The sequence below is a fragment of the Lytechinus variegatus genome, chromosome 1 (genome assembly GCF_018143015.1).
Source record: "Lytechinus variegatus isolate NC3 chromosome 1, Lvar_3.0, whole genome shotgun sequence".
Classification (NCBI taxonomy): Eukaryota; Metazoa; Echinodermata; class Echinoidea; order Temnopleuroida; family Toxopneustidae; genus Lytechinus; species Lytechinus variegatus.
Window position 1 is genome coordinate 84,358,873 of NC_054740.1, and position 23,118 is coordinate 84,381,990.

General features: G+C 35.4%; 2 protein-coding genes across 2 annotated transcripts in view; both read right to left on the reverse strand.

Annotated features, from left to right (window-relative positions):
* The window catches only part of LOC121432071 (titin-like), a 129,643-nt gene extending 117,386 nt beyond the window's left edge, over positions 1-12,257 (reverse strand). Inside the window, 6 exon segments of the mRNA XM_041629916.1 lie at positions 678-941; positions 6,799-7,056; positions 10,521-10,641; positions 10,978-11,149; positions 11,485-11,770; positions 12,178-12,257. Coding sequence (XP_041485850.1) covers positions 678-941; positions 6,799-7,056; positions 10,521-10,641; positions 10,978-11,149; positions 11,485-11,768 — 1,099 coding nt within the window. The 5' untranslated portion in view covers positions 11,769-11,770; positions 12,178-12,257.
* Positions 11,833-23,118, reverse strand: part of LOC121432078 (titin-like) — a 116,679-nt gene continuing 105,393 nt past the window's right edge. Inside the window, exons 40-46 of the mRNA XM_041629929.1 lie at positions 19,707-23,096; positions 18,741-18,897; positions 17,877-18,140; positions 17,046-17,312; positions 16,283-16,549; positions 12,178-12,501; positions 11,833-11,867 (exon numbers count right to left, since the gene is read on the reverse strand). Of these exons, the coding sequence (XP_041485863.1) occupies positions 11,833-11,867; positions 12,178-12,501; positions 16,283-16,549; positions 17,046-17,312; positions 17,877-18,140; positions 18,741-18,897; positions 19,707-23,096 (4,704 nt within the window). The remainder of the gene's footprint in view (positions 11,868-12,177; positions 12,502-16,282; positions 16,550-17,045; positions 17,313-17,876; positions 18,141-18,740; positions 18,898-19,706; positions 23,097-23,118) is intronic.

Here is a 23,118-nt window from a genome sequence, read left to right on the forward strand (position 1 = left end):
AATTAATGCTACTGGAAGAATATAATTAATCTGGTATTGTAAAAAACTGCCTGAAAGCAAATAATTCTATATAAAGATTTTGTGAATAATTGAGATATTTTTTTTCTTGAAAATAGTGTAAATATGTTCACTAAAAATGATCGAAATTTTCAGCAACAGTAATGAGTAGAATTAGTACTGAGTTTGATGTACAATATTGAGATTCAGTTAAAATTATTGTTTAAACTATGATAATGACATTATTTGGGGCTAACCTCGATTAGCATCTTGCTATTATGTTAGCTCCAATTACCAAATGTTTTGTTCATATGTGATGTACTATTCCTTGTAATTGTACCTGACAGTGATATTTGGTAATAAATTCAATTCAATTCACCTTTGTTGAGCTGAATTTAACTTCACAATATTGAGCAAATGATTATTTTAGGTGGAATAATATACAGGAAAGCGTGCTTCATTCTTCCCTAGGTTTCATTCTGAAGTCATCTTCTTCTTTACAAATACACAAATATTTTCAGATTGTCTGCTTACTACTTTCCAATTTTCATTTCGTATTTCTAACAACGAGTACAAATCTCAAACACCAATGTATGTGTTTATTTCAAGGGTATGTTAAAGAACTATGAAACAAAATATATCATAGACAGACTGTTGGAATAGAAGCATGTTCTCATTACCTTTAACATCAAGTGTAGCTGAGGACTCTTTGTCACCCACCACACAGCGGAAGTTCCCTGCATCTTCTGGACGAACATCATGGAGAACCAACTTCCTCTTCTTTCCATCATCAATGACCTCTACCTTTGGTCCAATTGTGACAGGCGTGTCATCCTTATACCACTGACAAGGAACAAGCTCGTTGGAAAGCTCACATTCAAGGACAATAGTTTCATCATACTCGGCGGCAGAGGTGTTATTGAGTGGTTTGACAAACTCGGCAGCTGTGGTATGTAGTTGGCACATTGGAAGCAGGGCAAATTTTGGTTAGAGATTTTTGGTTAGTAAAATAAAATAAAATTTATATTTAATATGATACTAACATAACTTACTTCTGGTAATAATCATATTCTCAGATATTTGGTGCCCCATTGCTTCCTCGATCTACCATAGTGGATAAAATGGATGACCAGGTAGCATGATGACGTATATCTAAGACATCACACTACATGGATAGTGGGAACAATTGAATGATTTCTATCTGTAGACATTGCTCTATATGGATATGAATTAATGCAATTAAAAATAATTCTTACCTTTCATATAAAGGATGAAAAATTCCAATTAATGATATGGAAAGAAAAATGAAGCAAACAAGTATAATGACTAACAAGTGACAGCCAAACTCAGCAAGCAACTATTAAAGCTTTATTTTATTTACATTAAGGAAGGGCGTGTACAATACAGAACTAGTGGAATGAAAAGCTATGAGGTAAAAAAAAAATCCATTTCGACTTTATCAATTAAAATCCTATCAAAATCATTACTATGGTTCAACAATCCCTTTTTGTCTTGAATTACTTCGAGAATAAATCTAAGTATAATAATCATGATGATGATCGTGTTGCATGCACATAATGGGAATATACAATATATATTTCTAGCAACTCCTTTCAAAATGGAGAGACTAGCATGGATATCCATTTCTAACAACCCCTTTCAAAATGGAGAGACTAGCATGGGTATCAATTTCAACCCCTTTCAAATGGAGAGACTAGCATGGATATCCTTTCTACCGACCCCTTTCAAAATGGAGAGACTTGCATGGGTATCATTTCCTAAAAAAAAACCTTTTCAAAATGGAGAGTCTAACATGGGTATCAATTTCTAGCAATCCCATTCAAAAGGGAGAGACTTGCATGGATATCCATTTCAAAAATCCCTTTCAAAATGGAGAGACTAGCATGGGTATCCATTTCAAACAGCCCTTTTCAAAATGGAGAGACTAGCATGGGTATCCATTTCTAAAAACCCTTTTCAAAATGGAGAGATAAGCATGGGTATCAATTTCTAGCAACCCCATTCAAAAGGGAGAGACTTGCATGGATATCCATTTCAAACAACCCCTTTCAAAATGGAGAGACTAGCATGGGTATCCATTTCAAACAACCCCTTTCAAAATGGAGAGACTAGCATGTTTATTCATTTCTAAAAACCTTTTTCAAAATGGAGAGATTAGCATGGGCATCCATTTCAAACAACCCTTTTCAAAATGGAGAGACTAGCATGGGTATCCATTTCTAACAACCCTTTTCAAAATGGAGAGATTAACATGGGCATCAATTTCTAGCAACCCCATTCAAAAGGGAGAGACTTGCATGGATATCCATTTCAAACAACCCCTTTCAAAATGGAGAGACTAGCATGGGTATCAATTTCTAACAACCCCTTTCAAAATGGAAAACTAGCATGGGTATCCATTTCTAAAAACCCTTTTCAAAATGGAGAGATTAGCATGGATATCCATTTCAAACAACCCTTTTCAAAATGGAGAGACTAGCATGGGTATCCATTTCTAACAATCCCTTTTTAAAGGGAGAGACTAGCAAGGGTATCAATTTCTAACAACCCCTTTCTAAATTGAGAGGCTAGCATGGGTATCCATTTCTAACAACCCCTTTCAAAATGGAGAGACTAGCATGGGTATCCATTTCTAACAACCCCTTTCAAAATGGAGAGACTAGCATGGGTAGCAATTTCTAACAGCCCCTTTCTAAAGGGAGAAACTAGCATGGGTATCCATTTCAAACAACCCTTTTCAAAATGGAGAGACTAGCATGGGTATCCATTTCTAACAACCCCTTTCAAAATGGAGGGACTAGCATGTATATTGATTGCTAATAACCCCTTCTAAATTGGAGAGACTAGCATGGATATTCATTTCTAACAATACCTTTCAAAATGGAGAGACTAGCATGGGTATCCATTTCTAAAAACCCTTCTCAAAATGGAGAGACTAGCATGGATATCCATTTCTAACAACCCCTTTCAAAATGGAGGGACTAGCATGTATATGGATTGCTAATAACCCCTTCTAAATTGGAGAGACCAGCATGGATATTCATTTCTAACAACCCCTTTCAAAATGGAGAGACTAGCATGGGTAGCAATTTCTAACAACCCCTTTCAAAATAGAGAGACTAGCATGGGTATCCATTTCAAACAACCCTTTTCAAAATGGAGAGACTAGCATGGGTATCCATTTCTAACAACCCCTTTCAAAATGGAGGGACTAGCATGTATATGGATTGCTAATAACCCCTTCTAAATTGGAGAGACCAGCATGGATATTCATTTCTAACAATACCTTTCAACATGGAGAGACTAGCATGGGTATCCATTTCTAACAACCCCTTTTACAAGAGCACGGGTATCCATTTTTAAAAACCCCTTTCGAAATAGAGAGACTAGCATGTATATTAATTGCTAATAACCCCTTCTAAATTGGAGAGACTAGCATGGATATTCATTTCTAATAATTCCTTTCAAAATAGAGAGACTAGCATGGATATCCACTTCTAACAACCCCTTTCAAATGGAGGGACTAGCATGTATATGGATTGCTAATAACCCCTTCTAAATTGGATAGACCAGCATGGATATTCATTTCTAACAACCCCTTTCAAAATGGAGAGACTAGCATGGGTAGCAATTTCTAACAACCCCTTTCAAAATAGAGAGACTAGCATGGGTATCCATTTCAAACAACCCTTTTCAAAATGGAGAGACTAGCATGGGTATCCATTTCTAACAACCCCTTTCAAAATGGAGGGACTAGCATGTATATTGATTGCTAATAACCCCTTCTAAATTGGAGAGACTAGCATGGATATTCATTTCTAACAATACCTTTCAAAATGGAGAGACTAGCATGGGTATCCATTTCTAAAAACCCTTCTCAAAATGGAGAGACTAGCATGGATATCCATTTCTAACAACCCCTTTCAAAATGGAGGGACTAGCATGTATATGGATTGCTAATAACCCCTTCTAAATTGGAGAGACCAGCATGGATATTCATTTCTAACAACCCCTTTCAAAATGGAGAGACTAGCATGGGTAGCAATTTCTAACAACCCCTTTCAAAATAGAGAGACTAGCATGGGTATCCATTTCAAACAACCCTTTTCAAAATGGAGAGACTAGCATGGGTATCCATTTCTAAAAACCCTTCTAAATTGGAGAGACTAGCATGGATATTCATTTCTAACAATACCTTTCAAAATGGAGAGACTAGCATGGGTATCCATTTCTAAAAACCCTTCTCAAAATGGAGAGACTAGCATGGATATCCATTTCTAACAACCCCTTTCAAAATGGAGGGACTAGCATGTATATGGATTGCTAATAACCCCTTCTAAATTGGAGAGACCAGCATGGATATTCATTTCTAACAACCCCTTTCAAAATGGAGAGACTAGCATGGGTAGCAATTTCTAACAACCCCTTTCAAAATAGAGAGACTAGCATGGGTATCCATTTCAAACAACCCTTTTCAAAATGGAGAGACTAGCATGGGTATCCATTTCTAAAAACCCTTCTCAAAATGGAGAGACTAGCATGGATATCCATTTCTAACAACCCCTTTCAAAATGGAGGGACTAGCATGTATATGGATTGCTAATAACCCCTTCTAAATTGGAGAGACCAGCATGGATATTCATTTCTAACAATACCTTTCAACATGGAGAGACTAGCATGGGTATCCATTTCTAACAACCCCTTTTACAAGAGCACGGGTATCCATTTTTAAAAACCCCTTTCGAAATAGAGAGACTAGCATGTATATTAATTGCTAATAACCCCTTCTAAATTGGAGAGACTAGCATGGATATTCATTTCTAATAATTCCTTTCAAAATAGAGAGACTAGCATGGATATCCACTTCTATCAACCCCATTCATAATGGAGAGACTAGCATGAGTATCAATTTCTCCCAACCCCTTTCAAATTGGAGAAACTAGCATGGATATTCATTTTTAACAACCCCTTTAAAAATCGAGAGGCTACTATGAAAAGCATTACAGGGTCAGAAGGGAGAGGCTGCAAATGGCCATCTCTATTTATCACATCTAAAATGGGGAAAGTTATCATGAAAGATCTATTCATTTCATCCCTGAAAAATTGGAAAAGTTGTGCACTCAGACTATCAAAACCCCGGTCAATATAGAAATGTTCCAGAGTCATGACAAAACAATGCTTCAAAATGAGAGGTGAGCAAAAAAACATGCATAAATGACATCATGCAGTCATGGTGTGATAAATCAAACAAAAATTATTTAAGAAGACTATTATAATTTGTAGATAATTGGTTAAAACTGAAAATCAGTGTATGGTTTGTTTGTGAATATAAATCAAATCATCAAAACGTTTAATAGAAATTGGTGTATTTTTATACTTGAGCAAGAGAACAACCTTTACATTTACCCCAAAATAAATCAGAAGACCTTGATTTCATAATACAATGCTTGAAAATTGATTTTACATTATGGTCAGTGTAGTCCATTTTACAATATGTTACATGATAAATTCAAGCATTTCTTACTACGTGCACGCAATTTGCACCATTGTGACATCACCATCACTCCTTCGCATAATTCGTGAGAGATTGGAATACCACACTGTATTCAGCATAAAAAAATAATCACTGTGTTTCTCTTTCAAAGTTATCATAAACTCCATTGTAAGATTCTTGGGATCTCACTTGCGGTTCTAATTAATCCTTATTCTTCCCTGGTCTTCATGGTTCAGTGCAGTAAATACTTTGTTATCATTGAATTCCCACCCGTAGACTATGCTCTTTTGCATGTTTTAAAAAACAAGAAGTCAACACGCAAGCCTCTCATGGTAATGAATGTTTGGGAACCGTGTATTATGAAACGCAAAAAATTATTAAGGTTTGTGTAACATGGCCCTGTTCATATTTGCAAGAGAAATATAGATTAAATAGGTAAACAAACATGGAACATTGACATTCATAAGCACAGATAACATTCAAGGATCAAAACTTGGAAAAATTCTTTGCAATCTGAGAACACATTTTCAATTTCTTCAAAGATGTAGTAAAAATTGTTAGTTATTCTTAAAGAAACTGGTTAATTCATTTACTAAAATTTAGTTTGTTTACTAACATTTAAGGCACTGTTTAGCTTCTTTCTGATTTCAACGCAAATGACTTTATTCTATTTGTTTCAATTCTAACCCTTGTGAAATGAAAGCCAAAATTTATTATTTTCAAATCATGCTTCCAGAAAATTTAAAATAAATATATTTTCATCATACTTGCTAAATGTTTATCACTGCACATTTCCACATTGGTAATTCATCACAACAAGGATGGTACACACACATTTTCAGTTGAATTTCTGAATTTAATGAAAACCATCCATCTCCCAGAATGATTCTTCCATAAATACAAAATATCACTCTATCAAATATGTGTAGTGCCTGTCTAGTAAGCCAGTTTTAAATGGTTGTTAATCATAAAAATAGCATAGGTCCACATCTAAATATTGAAATTTTTGTTCTGGTTAAAATCCCATTGCTTCCTGTTTTGTCATGCAATGCTTGAGTAGTTCCAGGAAGCAATGGTAGCTTAACTGCATGTTTGCAGTTGACATCCGCACGTGCTTTTCGGTAAAAAAATTGATTCATGCAGAAGTGAGATTTTGTTACACACAGCGCATTTTTCTCATTACATTTTGACAAATGGGACCAACATTATCACAGATAGTGTAGAGTGCAATGGAGTTGTGCCAACTGAGAGTTAGAGGACAGAACAAAAGTAGGGTTGATATCCACCTTGGACTTTGAGGTCGGCTGTTTGTGTCTTGTCACCGATCTTGATGGTGTACTGGCCACTATCTTGTGGAGCTGTGTCTTGGATGGTCAGAGAGAGACGACGACCATCACGTTTGACTTGGAACTTTTCATCTGGGGTGATCTCCTTGCCATCCTTCATCCAAATAATGTCTTCATCTTTGATGTCACCAGATACATCACACTCAAATTTGGCAGCAATTTTCTCTGGCACCTTGGCATCAGCCAAAGGAGTAACATCTGTTTGAAAAGGAGTTTGTGGATTGTTATTCCTCATATTAATAATCACATAAATTATCCCTTTTTAGCATGTTTTTACAAACCTTGATTATGAAGTGAGCAATTATTGTTACATTGATAATGAAATAGCTTTATATAATCGTCTTTCTCTTATTTCATGTACAAGTGGGACAATAATTCAATGATAATTCACATTACATGTCAAAACTCAAGAAACAGAATATTAATCTACCATTTAAGATTCATCATCGTATCATTTATAGTAAAGACCTGCAGAACAATTAAATGACTGGTATCAAGAAATAAGCGATGAAAAGTTGATGTCACAATGAATACTTACCATATAATAGCAAGTTAAAAGGGGGACAGCAAACTTATGTTCCAAAGGAGACACGAAATATATGAATGAACTATTGAAATCAAAGTGGACTTCTAAATATAAATTGTCATAAAGGGGTACAAGGGGTATACCACAAGGGGTACACAAGGTATACCACACAAAAGAAGATAAATTCTACCAATTCTAACAAAAATCTACCAAATTCTAGACATCATAAAGGACATGGGGTAATTTTGTTAAAAGGAAACTTTTTCCTCAGACTAATCTTGTTAAGATGAAATGCATAAGGCATAAATGTATAAAATGCATAAATAAAGTTTACACAGTATGCATATTTTAAATATCAGTAGGATATGGTTCTAATCATGCAATGACCTAAAGTAAAATGGCATAAAACGATCATCACATATTTCTCAAAGCAAAATGTTAATACAAAATACTACAATAAATAATGTTACACGGTGCACACAGTTGATCATGAGGTTTTAACAAAAGATGACCGACATTTTACTTACCTATATCATTTTCAAATATATTTTTGGTATTGAAACCGTTTAATGATATATTTTAGGTCTCTGAATATTCATATCAAGCTTATGTGTATTGACATGAGTAAATGTATCATATTCTGCTTAATGCAATAAAAAAACCATGCTTTACATTAAAAGCACATTTTGAAACATCATAATAAACCTAAACAGTGTTAACATGTATAGTACTGTTTTGAGTGGAATTGATTTCAATTTGTATCCATTAGTATATTATATGCATTAGTGAACAGTATCAATGGAAAACAATGCCAGAAACAAAATTATCTCACCAGGACCCATGAAGACAAATCTTTGTGACTTATTGTACAGCTCATTTGTACGATCAATTGAAAATAGTTTTAAATGCAATCAGTTGTTAAAAATAAATTTACATGTGTTTTCTATATGGCCTGGTAGCTATTACTTAAAATAAACAATCAGTCGATCCATACATTCTAACAGGAAATTCTCCTTCATGGATGATATCATGCAGAAGTAAATGAAATGAATTAGACAAAAAGAGATGAAAGGCGATAATGTATCAAGCACATTATTAGTTCAAAATCAAATGACATATGATATCACATGATGTTCTATGCCTTACTCCTATTAAATTAGAAGACATCAATTTTAAAAACACTTAAAACATTTACCAATGAAGGATAAAGGATAAATGACATATAAGTGAACAATTCTCTCATTATTAATTTAAAAGTAAAACTGAGATGTTGAGTTCATAAGACCATGAATATTACTTTACAATAAATGGAATGATTGTGATTGCAAACCCAATGTATTTTCTGTGTAATTACAATGTCGTGAAAGTAATTATATTTCAGCAAACCCAAGTGATTTCATGAAATATCCGATCATGAATGAGTGACTCATAATATAATCGACGATACCTTCTCCTTCAGCAATAAGAGTTTCCAGTTCCTTTGGCGCCTGGAGATCAATTTCAGCACCAGCTTCAACCTTTGGTGTAGCAATGGGCAAGACAACTTCTTCTTTAACCTCTTCAGGTTCAGTCTTTATAGGTTCCTCTTCTTCTAGGGGTTTACCAAGAAGCACCTCTTCCTTGCTCTCTTTGATGCTACTAGGTTCCTCAGCAGCTGCCAATGTGGTATCCTCCGATAACTTGGTAGCGATGTCCAACAAAGATCTGAACATCTCGGCCTGGGACATTCGCTCTAGTGAGCGAAAAATCATGTTTGAAAGTTTTACAGTGAGATACATCTCACAAAGACATCGTTATATTCCAAGGGGTGATGAAAGGTCCGGAGGTGAAAGCTCGTGATGATCGTGTAACAGAGGTGATTAAAAGCGAGTGCCGAAGATGATAAGAAGTGCGAGATACACAGATTGTGCAATAGAGGAAGATAGAAGCTACTCACCTTTTTCTCATAGTAAAGTGAAGATGAATGACGAGGGCGGGGTTGTTGAAGTGCGAGGAAGGACAGATGGGATGACTTAATAGGGTCCAATGTTATCATGATTTTGACCCAGAGAGTCAAAACAGTTGATGCATTATTCTTTTCTCAACGAAAACAAAATCTACTATCTGGGAATGTGGATACTAGTTATTACAGTATACAAAAATTAGACAAGAACCACACCATTGATGTCTATCACAAACTCAATTGAGAAATTTGGGTTAAAAAAGTCCAATTTACATGCTCAATATTGAACCTCGAAATTATCAAAATAAATCGGTTTGTATGAAAATTAATTGGTCCATCAAAAGAAACTAATAATTTGCCACAACACATAGCATATTGACACACATTCTATTTATTTGAAGGAAACACAAATTAAACACAAGATAAAATAATTTTGTTACAATATTAATACCTTACTGTTGGTATGTATGCAAAATAACAAAGAAATTATCATGGACTTGGTACTAGTACAGAGAATATTGAATTATTTGGACAATATACAAATACAATGAATGGGATGATAAAAATGATTGAACAGCCAATGACTGTGCACAATGTAATCAGGGATTGATATGGGAGGAAAATGTAAATCAATTGAATCCGATAGATTATTATGATGAAAAAAACAAGCAAACAGGAAATGTAATTGAAATGAAAGAGAAATAACATGACAAAAAACCTCTCACATAAGTTCAAGAAATATTAAATCACCAAAATATGATAATACTTAATACATACATGTTGATAAGACTTGAATTAAAAAAATCAAGTGTGAATAAAACAACACTATCTTAGGCATTTTGGGTTAGAACACTCTTTATGTTACTGATCATGTTGCAAATTGCACTGAGTACAATCTTAGCATAAGCTACCATAACATCTGCACATGTATCATAAATGAACAGTTATGAAAACTGCCATGACATTAAACTTATAATTCATCATGCATATATATATATATACATAGACCAAACCCACACAAAGATATATGAATTTCACATAAAGCATGAAAGCTCCAGAGATGATTTTTTATTTTTTTTAAAGCATTTTAATGGACTATGTAACTTGTTCCATTTCTAAATATCTAGCTTCTAGCCGCATGCAATTATGAATTAATCAGATTACAAAAGAAGCACATAAAGATGCAGAACTTACCACTTTCTTCTGGCTTCCCTCTTCCCATGACCATTGGAGCTTGGGCCATCTCAAGAGCAGCCAGTTCCAAGGATTCAAGTTGTTCAGGAATCTCTGGTTCCTCCATGACTGTTTCCAGATCCTGAGGAAAAAAATGTACACCATAGTTAGTCCTATATATCTGGATTAAACCAAAAGAATATGTACAAGTAATGTCATTCTCATATTTGAATTTTAAGCGAGCAACATATACACTTACTAGCCTTATAGATACGAATACTATCACTGTTGTAGCCAGGTATGAGAATTATTTGGCCCAATATCATCAGAGATAATACATATGGTGAGTAAATCATCGTATTAAAAGTCTGAGTTCAATAAAAACAGATACAATGAAAGTCCGATCCGAGTCTTGTGTACATCACTTCTTTTAGACGACTACTAACTAAACAAAACAAATCACACTAAATAATCTAACCGTTGGTTGTTCCGCTCTTTGTTTCATAGCTTGGAGGTGTTTGAGGATTGCACGGAAGTCATAGATGCCATGTTTCTTGAGAACTGTCTCATAGTCTTTGGGTTGTACATCTTTGAGGATTTCCTCAATGTCTATCTCTCCTTCCTCACTAATCTCTGCCTCTGATGCACGTCTGGAAATTTAAAAGAAAAAGTGAAAAGACCCTTTGTATTATAGGATGCAGCCAAAACTGTTATTGTGTATATTAGAAAAAGAAAGTTAAACACTCAAAGACTATGTCTCACATAAATGATATTTTATAAAATCAAAGACTATGTCTCACATAAATGATATTTTATAAAATATCACAATTAGGACTGAGATATATGGGGACTATCCAAATACCATAAAACACAACAAATCGCCCCATTGAGTATCAGTACTTATTTACACATTGGGTAATTTTTGCTTTATGACTTAATGGGCATCAACAAAAGCATGAACATTATAATTTATTTGCATGCTTACGCCTTGAGGGACATCTTTCTCTTCATGATCTCTTCAGGAGGTCTTGGGGTCACCATCATGGAAACAGCCTGCTTTACTTCTCCAGACTCATTCTTGGCAATCACCATATACTTTCCAGCATCCTTGGGTGTTACCTCATGGAAAATGATCTTGTGTTCTCGGGTGGCTTCATCAAACTGGTAAGTGACGTCAGAGTTTTCTGGCGTGATTTCCTTCCAGTCTTTGGTAAACTTTATTTCAGGTTCAGGGTAACCTGTGACGACATACCGGAATACAGCAGACATACCTGTGTAATAGGACAGAATCAAAATAATTACAATTGATTATACTTTTGATATTAGCACGTGCTCACAGTCCCCACATTCTAAACTTAGGCGAATCAACTAAGTTGATGGAAAAAAGTGAATCAACAAAATGAATGTCCTACAGATTAATACTTTTTAATGTCAAGATGATTCAATATATGAACATTGTTCAAATCCTAAGAAAATATCATAATTATACATGGATACTTTGCCACCAGATAATAAGGTCAAATTGGATCTGTAAATTTGTTGAATATTTATACACATATTATTGTTGATATTATTTTTATATATACATGTGTGTGTGTAAAACTTTGAAAAATGTTACATGTCGTATCCATAAACCTACATGCTTGCCTTTTAAGAAAAGTAATATTAGATATCTTACCCTCTTGTGTGTCTACAGCTTTTGGTTTAGTAGTAAATACAGGTGGCTTCAAGGCTTGAACACTTAGATTAAAGGGGACATCAATGTTATCTACCAGGACAGAGTATTTTCCTGCATCAGATGGTGACAGATCCTCAATCACAAGGGTCGAAACAAGCCCCTCATTGATGATCTTGTGGCGTTTGTCCTTTCTCACGATTTGACCACCCTTCTTCCACTTGATATCTGCCTTAGCTGCATCACCAGAAAGCTCGCAGACAAACGTAGCGGTCTGTTTTTCACGAGAGTCTACGTCTTCGGGAGGCTTGGTGATCTTAATGGTTTCTATGCAAAAATAAACAAGTGTATTGAGTTAAAGCCTATCCAGGAAAAAAATGAATGAATGCAATTTCACATTACCTGCTATTTACAAAAACATAGCAATCTCGTCATGATATTCAATAATCATCTGGAGTGAAAAATACAGTCTTCCTGTCAATATAGATGTTAGAATACTGTCCAACCATTAAAATTAAAAGTGCCGAAATACTTTTTTCTAACCATAATACATTGATGAAGCAAAGAAACTTTATGTGTAAACATTTCATATCCCATGTTTATACATATATGTAGCTTCGATATTCTAACGTGGCTCATTCAGTGCTTATGTAATTCAGTAATGCTATATTCTTTAATGAAAAATTTGTAAGTAATGATGGGACATAATAAACTCTAATTCCATGCATTACATTTTTTTCCTGTGAAATTAGTTCCTCCTTGACTTGACGTAGAAGTAACATATACTTGTATCATTAAAAGTTTATACAATAAGGTCTTCAGTAGCTTATGAAATTGAAATATTACACCGTTTTCTTACATGCTTTAGTATATACGTATTGTCTTAAAATTCATGAAATTAAGAAAATTCCATTAATCAATTAATCAAATTAAATAATTCATAGATTGCTTAATCACTAATATAACATTTGTTGCACAAGTCAATTGAATGTAAACATTACCTTGACAGTGAAATTTACAAAAGTGATATAAGCAGTATCCAGCAGAAAATACAAATACACAAAAGCATTTAATTAATTAACAATTAATTAAAATAAGTGATAGGATAATAGAGAGTCAATAAGGTTTTAATGAATGTTAGTGGAAGAAAGGTCAGGTTTGTTAATAATCATGCAATGTAATATAGGCCGGAATATTAAATCGCATTTACAGAAATATATTATGTCAGTTTACATATATATTTTTAAATAGTCAGATCTTGATTCGACTGACCCTTCCTTAGAATGGGAGAGACTGGAATTGTGCTTATAGAAAGTGACGGGTAGGTAGATGAATTTTCCAGTTTTCAATAACAGAACTTCACAAAAAATAATACAAAAAAATAATACAGTGTTTTATTATGATATTGAAAATAGATTTGCCAAATCCTACTACAAGAACTTTAATAATAATAATAATAGTGTATATTTGTAGAGCGCACACACCGTCAGTAGACGCTCATGGCGCTACTTCTACTGATAGCTTAATCAGACTGGTAATTGATAAATAAATTTTGAAAAGAATATCCTAAATCAATTTTTTTCCAAATCAGATTGGCATATGACCCTGGTGGAAGTTTACTGAAAATAGAATGCAGATAACTTTAAGCTAGCGTACTATCTAGGATCCCTGTTGAAAGCAATTATATTTAGGGATTCGAGACAAGGGAAAATCAAATTATGAAGGAAGTTGGATAGAGCTCTACGGGTTGAGGGAAGGATAGCATTCCTTTTAAAGGTGTTCTAGAATCATAAGCCCAGGATTGTCTGTGGGGTAGGGATGGGATGTATAGGGAGATGATTCTTCCTTTCATATCAATAACAGTTTGGTAAATACATAAATATCATATGGGCAATTCCACAGGTTGGGACAAATCTGTAACGTGAGTAACCGACACATTCAAAGATTTGCCAGGAGCATAATAGAATTTCCCAAGTTTTGTTTTTATACAAAGGATAGTCAGACTGTGTACTTTGTTGTGATACGGAGATGTTTAGTTCCTATCAATAATAATGGAGTTACAGCTCCAAGTATGAGTCAAGGTGTCTCCAAATGTAACGTGAGTAACCGTGGAATAGCCCTTATCATAATTGTGACATAAGAACAAAAGCTTAATTAAGACATGTTCGTTTTGCAGCAACATTGTCAAAACTGCTGTCAATTAATTTTTATCCTTTGGTGACTTTCGATGATGAAAAAATGTTCCACATCTTTCGAAAGTATGAGAATTATACCTAGCACAGCATCATCATCAATCAGTATTATCTCAGAGATAGGGTACAACATAATAGCTCCATGGTACAACATTATTCAGGAACGGAATGTTAATATCCAAACCGTTTAAGCAAATTAACTGTAATTACCTTATAAAAGGGTTTAATACTCAAACCTGAAATTGTGAAATTCAGCCTATTTTCATATCCCTGCAAGCCAAACATTAATGTCATTAATATACAGTAGCAGAGTTAGGAAATTGCCCCCCAAAAACAGTAAAAAGCTAGATATAATTTTTCATTGCCTAAACAATAACATGTTTACATTATATTAGCATGAAAAGCAGCATAGGTGAGACATTTTTAGCTTTTTGACAGAACATATCAGCATAATTGGACATTTTTTTTTCATTGATAAGACCAAATTTGACAAAATTTATGCTGTAGATTAGCATTGTTAAGGGCCAGCTCAGATATGCTGCAATAAACAGCAACTTTTTTTTTCAAAATTGAAAATAGCTTCAAAATCACTTAAGAAGTATAAATATATGACATTGGTCGACCATGGGTGTATTGACATCTGTGAGCTTTAAACAATAAAATATATTGGACATTTTGGAAGGTGAAGTTTAAGGGTTTTCATTTATTGAAAATTTATTGAAAATCTATTAAAAAATTATTGAGACTTTTACTGGCAGATTCAAGAAAAGGTGGATAAAAATAAAAATGAACTAATGATGCAAGTAGTGTTCTGCATTATATCTGAGCATGGTCTAATAAACACATACAGTTTAACATCAAGTAGTACCTGTGTTAACAAATATATATTCATTACATTGATTTAGTATGTGTTTTTTAATAGCTTCACATTCAACATGTACTATCGAATGAAGAAATACTTGTACATAAAAACAGACTTAGCTTTGTAATATTTTGATTTGAAATAGAACACAAAGTGCACAATTACGGAAATATGTAAATATCTATTGACAGATACAAACTGCACAAGTGTAAAATGAATCCAATTTAATTGATGTATGGTCATGAAGAGTATACAGGGTGATTGGATTTTCCCTTATATTCAGAGCCCATATGTTGAGTAGAACATTGCATGAAGAAGTAGGTGACTTGAGCACTTTGAATTTAAAGAGATTTTCGTTTTCGTGACGATTCACTTTGTTTAAGTGAAAAAAATTTCATAAAGTTCATTTTTTAAAGAATCTTTAAAGAATGAGACTTTTTCACTTTGACCTTATATTCTAATCTGAAAATATATTTTTACTCCAGAATGATAGATACATAAATTATAAACCAAATGAAGGGAACACTGTCTCTGGTATTGAATTATAGAGTGTCTGATGGAATTTCCAGCAATGTGCAATCAAACGTCTGCACAGAAAACAGTATTACGCCAAGTGCTTGATCGATTGACATTTATAAAACCATAAGGTGTTGATGGACTATGAGCTGTAACATCTATAGAAATAATCAATTATACAAGGTTGGGTGTAATGTCTTTGTACATGGATTGTGTAGACTGACAACTACAATGAATTGTAGAATTGACTATTTCTTATATGTTTCAGGTACCAGGCTCGACTTTATAAATGAGTACGGACCATTAAGAAGCAGCATGTTGTAATACTGTGCTAAATTGCAATGCAGTGACATACATGTAAAGAAGATCCCATAGATATATTAGAATGTTAGCAAATATTTCTCAAATAATCTAAACACGTTATTGATGTCAGTGAACACATACAAGTAAAGTATAAACACAGCTGAAAGCAACGAGCAATCATTAGTTTGTAACCGCCACCAGTTTGCGTATTTATACTATGACACGAGTATGTCACCTCTAAGGATGAGGTCGGCAGTTGTCCTCTTGTCTCTCAGTACACACGTGTACGCTGTCTCATCATCTTCAGTAATATCGTTGATAATCAGCCGTCTGATCCTTCCGTCTGTCTCTATCTTGTATTTGTCCGATGGCACAACTTCTTTGTCACCTTTAAGCCAGATGACCTTGGCCCAAGGTTCACTGACCTCACATTGGAACATGGCGTCACCCGTCAGGCGGGCATATAATTTTGTAAGGGGTGAAAGGACTTCCAATGGGAGCTCTGGATTGACATTTAGGAGAGAACTTATTTGCTAAAGCATGCAAAGTATCATCTTTGGTAAAAAAATAATACAAGATTCATTATTTATATCAAATTTGATTATTTGTAATGCTAAATAGCAGAGAAATTTTAGTATTTGATTTGCAGATCGAACAAAGCTAACGACTATTTTAAAGTTATTCAATGATGCTATGGTTAAATACTGTTCTCATGGCAGTTAACATAACTCATAATGCTATCTTTAAGCCTATGAATGTGTTTCAGAAAAGAGTTACCATAACAAATAGAAAAGAAATATTCAATCACAATCTGCAAAAAAAAAATGATAGAGGACAATATATCTCCTTTCACTTCTTTTTTTTATAAATGACATTACAAACAACGTTGAATTATCACATCCCACTTTGTGCCCCAAATTAATGAGAAAGAAAGTAAACACAGTAAATCTGAATAGCAATTACAAAATAATAGCAAGTATTTAGAGCTACAACCGTACCTTCAACTGTCAAATTCATTGTTGAGGTGTCTCGAGGAAGTTGGCAGGTGTATTCCGCAGCATCCTCTGGACTGATATTCTTGATCCTCAGCTTCTTGCGGCGACCTTCGTCTTTGACTTCATACTTGTCCAGGGACACATCGATAGGTTCGCCATTTTTGAGCCATGTGAAGTCAGTCTTAGAATTGCTCACTTCACAGATGAGCTCGGCAGTTTCCCTTTCAGTAATAGTCAGTGGTTTTAACTCTCCCACAATCTTGGCCGGGACTGTGAAGAGAATAAATAACGATTAAGCAGAATTTAATACCCTCAAAGTGAATAAATATTTCAATTCTTATTGTAAAAATAGTTCACATCATAGCTCTGTTTGCAATATACAATGATATCAGCATCGCCTTACAAAGGCTTTTTGTAATGAAATGTTAGCATGTGTCCATACTGTTGATTTGACAAAGGTAAATGGATGCATATATTTATAATTCATTATTGTTAACAGATTATTCATGGTTTTCAATGGTTTAAGGCAATATTTATATCTTGATAAATTGAGGTACATCCAGACCAGCATGTTGAAATTCTACATTTTTTTATATATTGTATTATCATTTGTTTTACTGTTCAATGAGAAATGAAAAAAAATTAAAAAAAATTATGGTATTTTGATGACCACAAATCTAATTTGATTTTAAAGTTATTTGCAATGCAATATAAATGCACTGAAATTCTTAAATTGTAAAAAATACTTTGTGCTGGACTATCGCTGGCCTTCCTGTTTAAGGAATCATGGAAAAGGTTTTAAAAACATGCTATTAAGGTTTAGCCATAACTTACTTTGGACATCAAGGGATGCAGCTGTTTTAGTCTTTGGAAGCTGGCATGTATATCTAGCGCCATCAACGGGGACAGCATCTTTGATCACAAGAATTCTCTTGGTACCATCGTCCTTCAGCTCGTACTTGTCACCTGACTTCAGAACCTTGCCATGTTTGACCCATTCAACAACTGCATTTTCGTCATTGACCTCACACACGAGTTCGCATGTGTCTCCCTTGAAGCCCTTAGATGGTTTGAGATCCTCTGTGAATTTCCATTCCTCTGCAATATAAAAATTAACAATATCATTGTGAGTAATCTGACATTCTTGAAACATAAAGGAGCCGTCGGCGGGAGTATTTTGGTGGTCACATGGTACTTGGAAACAGATTCTTTGAAATGTATTTTAGGTTTGTTCAAATTTATGGTTGCTTGTCACAATGTCTATATCTGCTAGTTCAATAATCCTTTGTTTAACATCGATTTTAGGGAGGACAGAGTGATAAGAATATGTCAAATACCCATTTCTAAAACAAGAAGCAAGTAAATACCATGAAAAATAAAAAGCGTACTGGCATTCAATGTAATTGCCCCCTACCCCCCAAAGAAAAATAAAAATGCTTTTAAGTTCTACATAGAACAAGAAGTAACTAAAATTTTTTAGACTAGTTTAGACAGGATTAGGATATGAAGACCAAATTTAGTCCATGAAATCTTTCACATATCTTAATCCTACCCATCAATTTTCCAGGTCAAAGCAATTTTTAGTCTTATTTTAAAGGTTCCTAAACACTCTTGTCTCATGAAAAACAACTTATCTTAATCCGGTCATAAAACTTTTCAGTTGTCCCTTTAATAAAACTTTTTACATATTAAACCTACCTGGTTTAAATTTCTTTTCAGGGACCGCCTCAACAGGAGCAGCCTCTACTGGTGCAGCTTCAACAGGTTCAATGACGGATGCCTCAACAGTTTCAGATGGTGCCTCTTCTGAAACTTTAAGGGTGACCTCAGTTTCTACCTCCTGAGAAGCAAGTTGCTGTACAGAAAAAGGTACAGTGAATTAACAGACGTATCCATATTAAAATTGGCATCTTTTGTCTTATTGGGTTTTCAAACATGATTCATTTTGTTTTGTCTCCTATCAAGATCAGACAAGAGACAATACTAAATAATAAAATATTTCAACTTCAAAGAATGTCAAAATTGCAATGCTGTTGATTTATGTTATTTTATGATGAGAAAGCAAATGTTACAAAAAGTAAATAATTTGATCAAACAAACATGTCACTTTCTTAATGTAGCGCTTAATTTCCTAATGTTATGTGATTTCAAAGTGAAATAAATTACAACGAAAGAAAGAGATGTGTTTTCTTGTTATCTGTGCTTTCTAAAATAAGTTTCTTCTATTGCCTCCCCCGCACTGCATATTTCTTTATTTTTTCACTCTTCTAGCTCCTATAATTTGTCCAAATAAGAACAATTTAATGAAATGAGGAAAGACACACCAGGTGCTAAAACTGTTGGAAATTACTGGAAACTTTTGACATTTATTTTCTTAAGTTAAAAGGTAAGATGAGTGAGAGCAGACGAATGACTACGAAAATTAGTTTGGTATTAAGTGGTAAACATGAAAATGATTCCAGTAAAAAAGGTTATGACAAAAGCAAAATTTGATACACAAACAGATTGACATATTTTTTCAATAAATAAATATCAATAAAAAAATATCAAAAAAAGCTGTGAGTGATGCTTCCTGTTCTAAATATAAACAACGTTGAAAAGTGTCAAATTTCACTGTCTCCGAATAGCCATTCCATGAAAAAGAGAAGAGAAGGTACCAATTACCTTTGCAGTTTCCTCTGCTTTCCGCTTCTCTACTGCATCAATATGTTTCCGAATAAGCTTCATTTCGATGATACCCTTTTTCCTCAAAATCTTTTCATAATTTTTAGGTTCAACGTTCTTTAAAAGCTCGAAGACTTCTTCTGCTTCCTTTTCTTCTTTGGTCAAAGGCTTCTTCTTTTCGGGCATCTTTACCTCAACAACCTCTTCTTTTTCTTCTGGTTTCTTTTTCATGATCTTAACTTCTACCTTTTCCTCCTCCTCTGGTTTCTTAGGAGCGATCTTCATTTGTACTTCAGTGGGAGCCACTTCCTCTGGTTTAGATGGTTCAATAGTAACAACTGTCTCCTCTGGTGCTGCTTCTGTTGGTTTGTCCAGACTGATCTCCATTTCGTCCAGAGTTGCTTCTTCGGCCTTACGTTTTTCAACCATCTCGATGTGTTTCTTGATGACCTTAGTCTGGATGACGCCTTTCTTCCTCAAAACCTTTTCATACTGCTCGGGTTGTACATCCTTTAGTAGTTTAAAGACTTCTTCTGCTTCCTTTTCTTCTTTGGTCAGAGGTTTCTTCTTTTCAGGCACCTTTACCTCAACAGCCTCTTCCTTTTCTTCTGGTTTCTTTTTCATGATCTTTACCTCGACCTTTTCCTCCTCCTCTGGTTTCTTAGGAGCGATCTTAATTTCTATTTCAGTGGGAGCTGCTTCCTCTGGTTTAGATGGTTCAATAGTAACAACTGTCTCCTCTGGTGCTGCTTCTGTTGGTTTGTCCAGAGTGATCTCCATTTCCTCCAGAGTTGCTTCTTCAGCCTTACGTTTCTCAACCATCTCGATGTGTTTCTTGATGACCTTAGTCTGGATTACACCTTTCTTCCTCAACACCTTTTCATACTGCTCGGGTTGTACATCCTTAAGTAGTTCAAAGACTTCTTCTGCTTCCTTTTCTTCTTTGGTCAGAGGTTTCTTCTTTTCAGGCACCTTTACCTCAACAGCCTCTTCCTTTTCTACTGGTTTCTTTTTCATGATCTTAACCTCGACCTTTTCCTCCTCCTCTGGTTTCTTAGGAGCGATCTTAATTTCCACTTCAGTGGGAACCGCTTCTTCTGGTTGAGATGGTTTAATGGTAACAACTGTCTCCTCTGGTGCTGCTTCTGTTGGTTTGTCCAGAGTGATCTCCATTTCCTCCAGAGTTGCTTCTTCAGCCTTACGTTTCTCAACCATCTCGATGTGTTTCTTGATGACCTTAGTCTGGATGACACCTTTCTTCCTCAAAACCTTTTCATACTGCTCGGGTTGCACATCCTTAAGAAGTTCAAAGACTTCTTCTGCTTCCTTTTCTTCTTTGGTCAGAGGTTTCTTCTTTTCAGGCACCTTTACCTCAACAGCCTCTTCCTTTTCTTCTGGTTTCTTTTTAATGATCTTAACCTCGACCTTTTCCTCCTCCTCTGGTTTCTTAGGAGCGATCTTAATTTCTACTTCAGTGGGAGCCGCTTCCTCTGGTTGAGATGGTTTAATAGTAACAACTGTCTCCTCTGGTGCTGCTTCTGTTGGTTTGTCCAGAGTGATCTCCATTTCTTCCAGAGTTGCTTCTTCAGCCTTACGTTTTTCAACCATCTCGATGTGTTTCTTGATGACCTTAGTCTGGATGACACCTTTCTTCCTCAAAACCTTTTCATACTGCTCGGGTTGCACATCCTTAAGAAGTTCAAAGACTTCTTCTGCTTCCTTTTCTTCTTTGGTCAGAGGTTTCTTCTTTTCAGGCACCTTTACCTCAACAGCCTCTTCCTTTTCTTCTGGTTTCTTTTTCATGATCTTAACTTCGACCTTTTCCTCCTCCTCTGGTTTCTTAGGAGCGATCTTAATTTCTATTTCAGTGGGAGCTGCTTCCTCTGGTTTAGATGGTTCAATAGTAACAACTGTCTCCTCTGGTGCTGCTTCTGTTGGTTTGTCCAGAGTGATCTCCATTTCCTCCAGAGTTGCTTCTTCAGCCTTACGTTTCTCAACCATCTCGATGTGTTTCTTGATGACCTTAGTCTGGATGACACCTTTCTTCCTCAAAACCTTTTCATACTGCTCGGGTTGCACATCCTTAAGAAGTTCAAAGACTTCTTCTGCTTCCTTTTCTTCTTTGGTCAGAGGCTTCTTCTTTTCAGGCACCTTTACCTCAACAGCCTCTTCCTTTTCTTCTGGTTTCTTTTTCATGATCTTTACCTCGACCTTTTCCTCCTCCTCTGGTTTCTTAGGAGCGATCTTAATTTCTACTTCAGTGGGAGCCGCTTCCTCTGGTTGAGATGGTTCAATAGTAACAACTGTCTCCTCTGGTGCTGCTTCTGTTGGTTTGTCCAGAGTGATCTCCATTTCTTCCAGAGTTGCTTCTTCGGCCTTACGTTTCTCAACCATCTCGATGTGTTTCTTGATGACCTTAGTCTGGACGATACCTTTCTTCCTCAAAACCTTTTCATACTGCTCGGGTTGTACATCCTTAAGTAGTTCAAAGACTTCTTCTGCTTCCTTTTCTTCTTTGGTCAGAGGTTTCTTCTTTTCAGGCACCTTTACCTCAACAGCCTCTTCCTTTTCTTCTGGTTTCTTTTTCATGATCTTAACCTCGACCTTTTCCTCCTCCTCTGGTTTCTTAGGAGCGATCTTAATTTCTACTTCAGTGGGAGCCGCTTCCTCTGGTTGAGATGGTTCAATAGTAACAACTGTCTCCTCTGGTGCTGCTTCTGTTGGTTTGTCCAGAGTGATCTCCATTTCCTCCAGAGTTGCTTCTTCAGCCTTACGTTTCTCAACCATCTCGATGTGTTTCTTGATGACCTTAGTCTGGATTACACCTTTCTTCCTCAACACCTTTTCATACTGCTCGGGTTGCACATCCTTAAGTAGTTCAAAGACTTCTTCTGCTTCCTTTTCTTCTTTGGTCAGAGGCTTCTTCTTTTCAGGCACCTTTACCTCAACAGCCTCTTCCTTTTCTTCTGGTTTCTTTTTCATGATCTTTACCTCGACCTTTTCCTCCTCCTCTGGTTTCTTAGGAGCGATCTTAATTTCTACTTCAGTGGGAGCCGCTTCCTCTGGTTGAGATGGTTCAATAGTAACAACTGTCTCCTCTGGTGCTGCTTCTGTTGGTTTGTCCAGAGTGATCTCCATTTCTTCCAGAGTTGCTTCTTCGACCTTACGTTTCTCAACCATCTCGATGTGTTTCTTGATGACCTTAGTCTGGACGATACCTTTCTTCCTCAAAACCTTTTCATACTGCTCGGGTTGTACATCCTTAAGTAGTTCAAAGACTTCTTCTGCTTCCTTTTCTTCTTTGGTCAGAGGTTTCTTCTTTTCAGGCACCTTTACCTCAACAGCCTCTTCCTTTTCTTCTGGTTTCTTTTTCATGATCTTAACCTCGACCTTTTCCTCCTCCTCTGGTTTC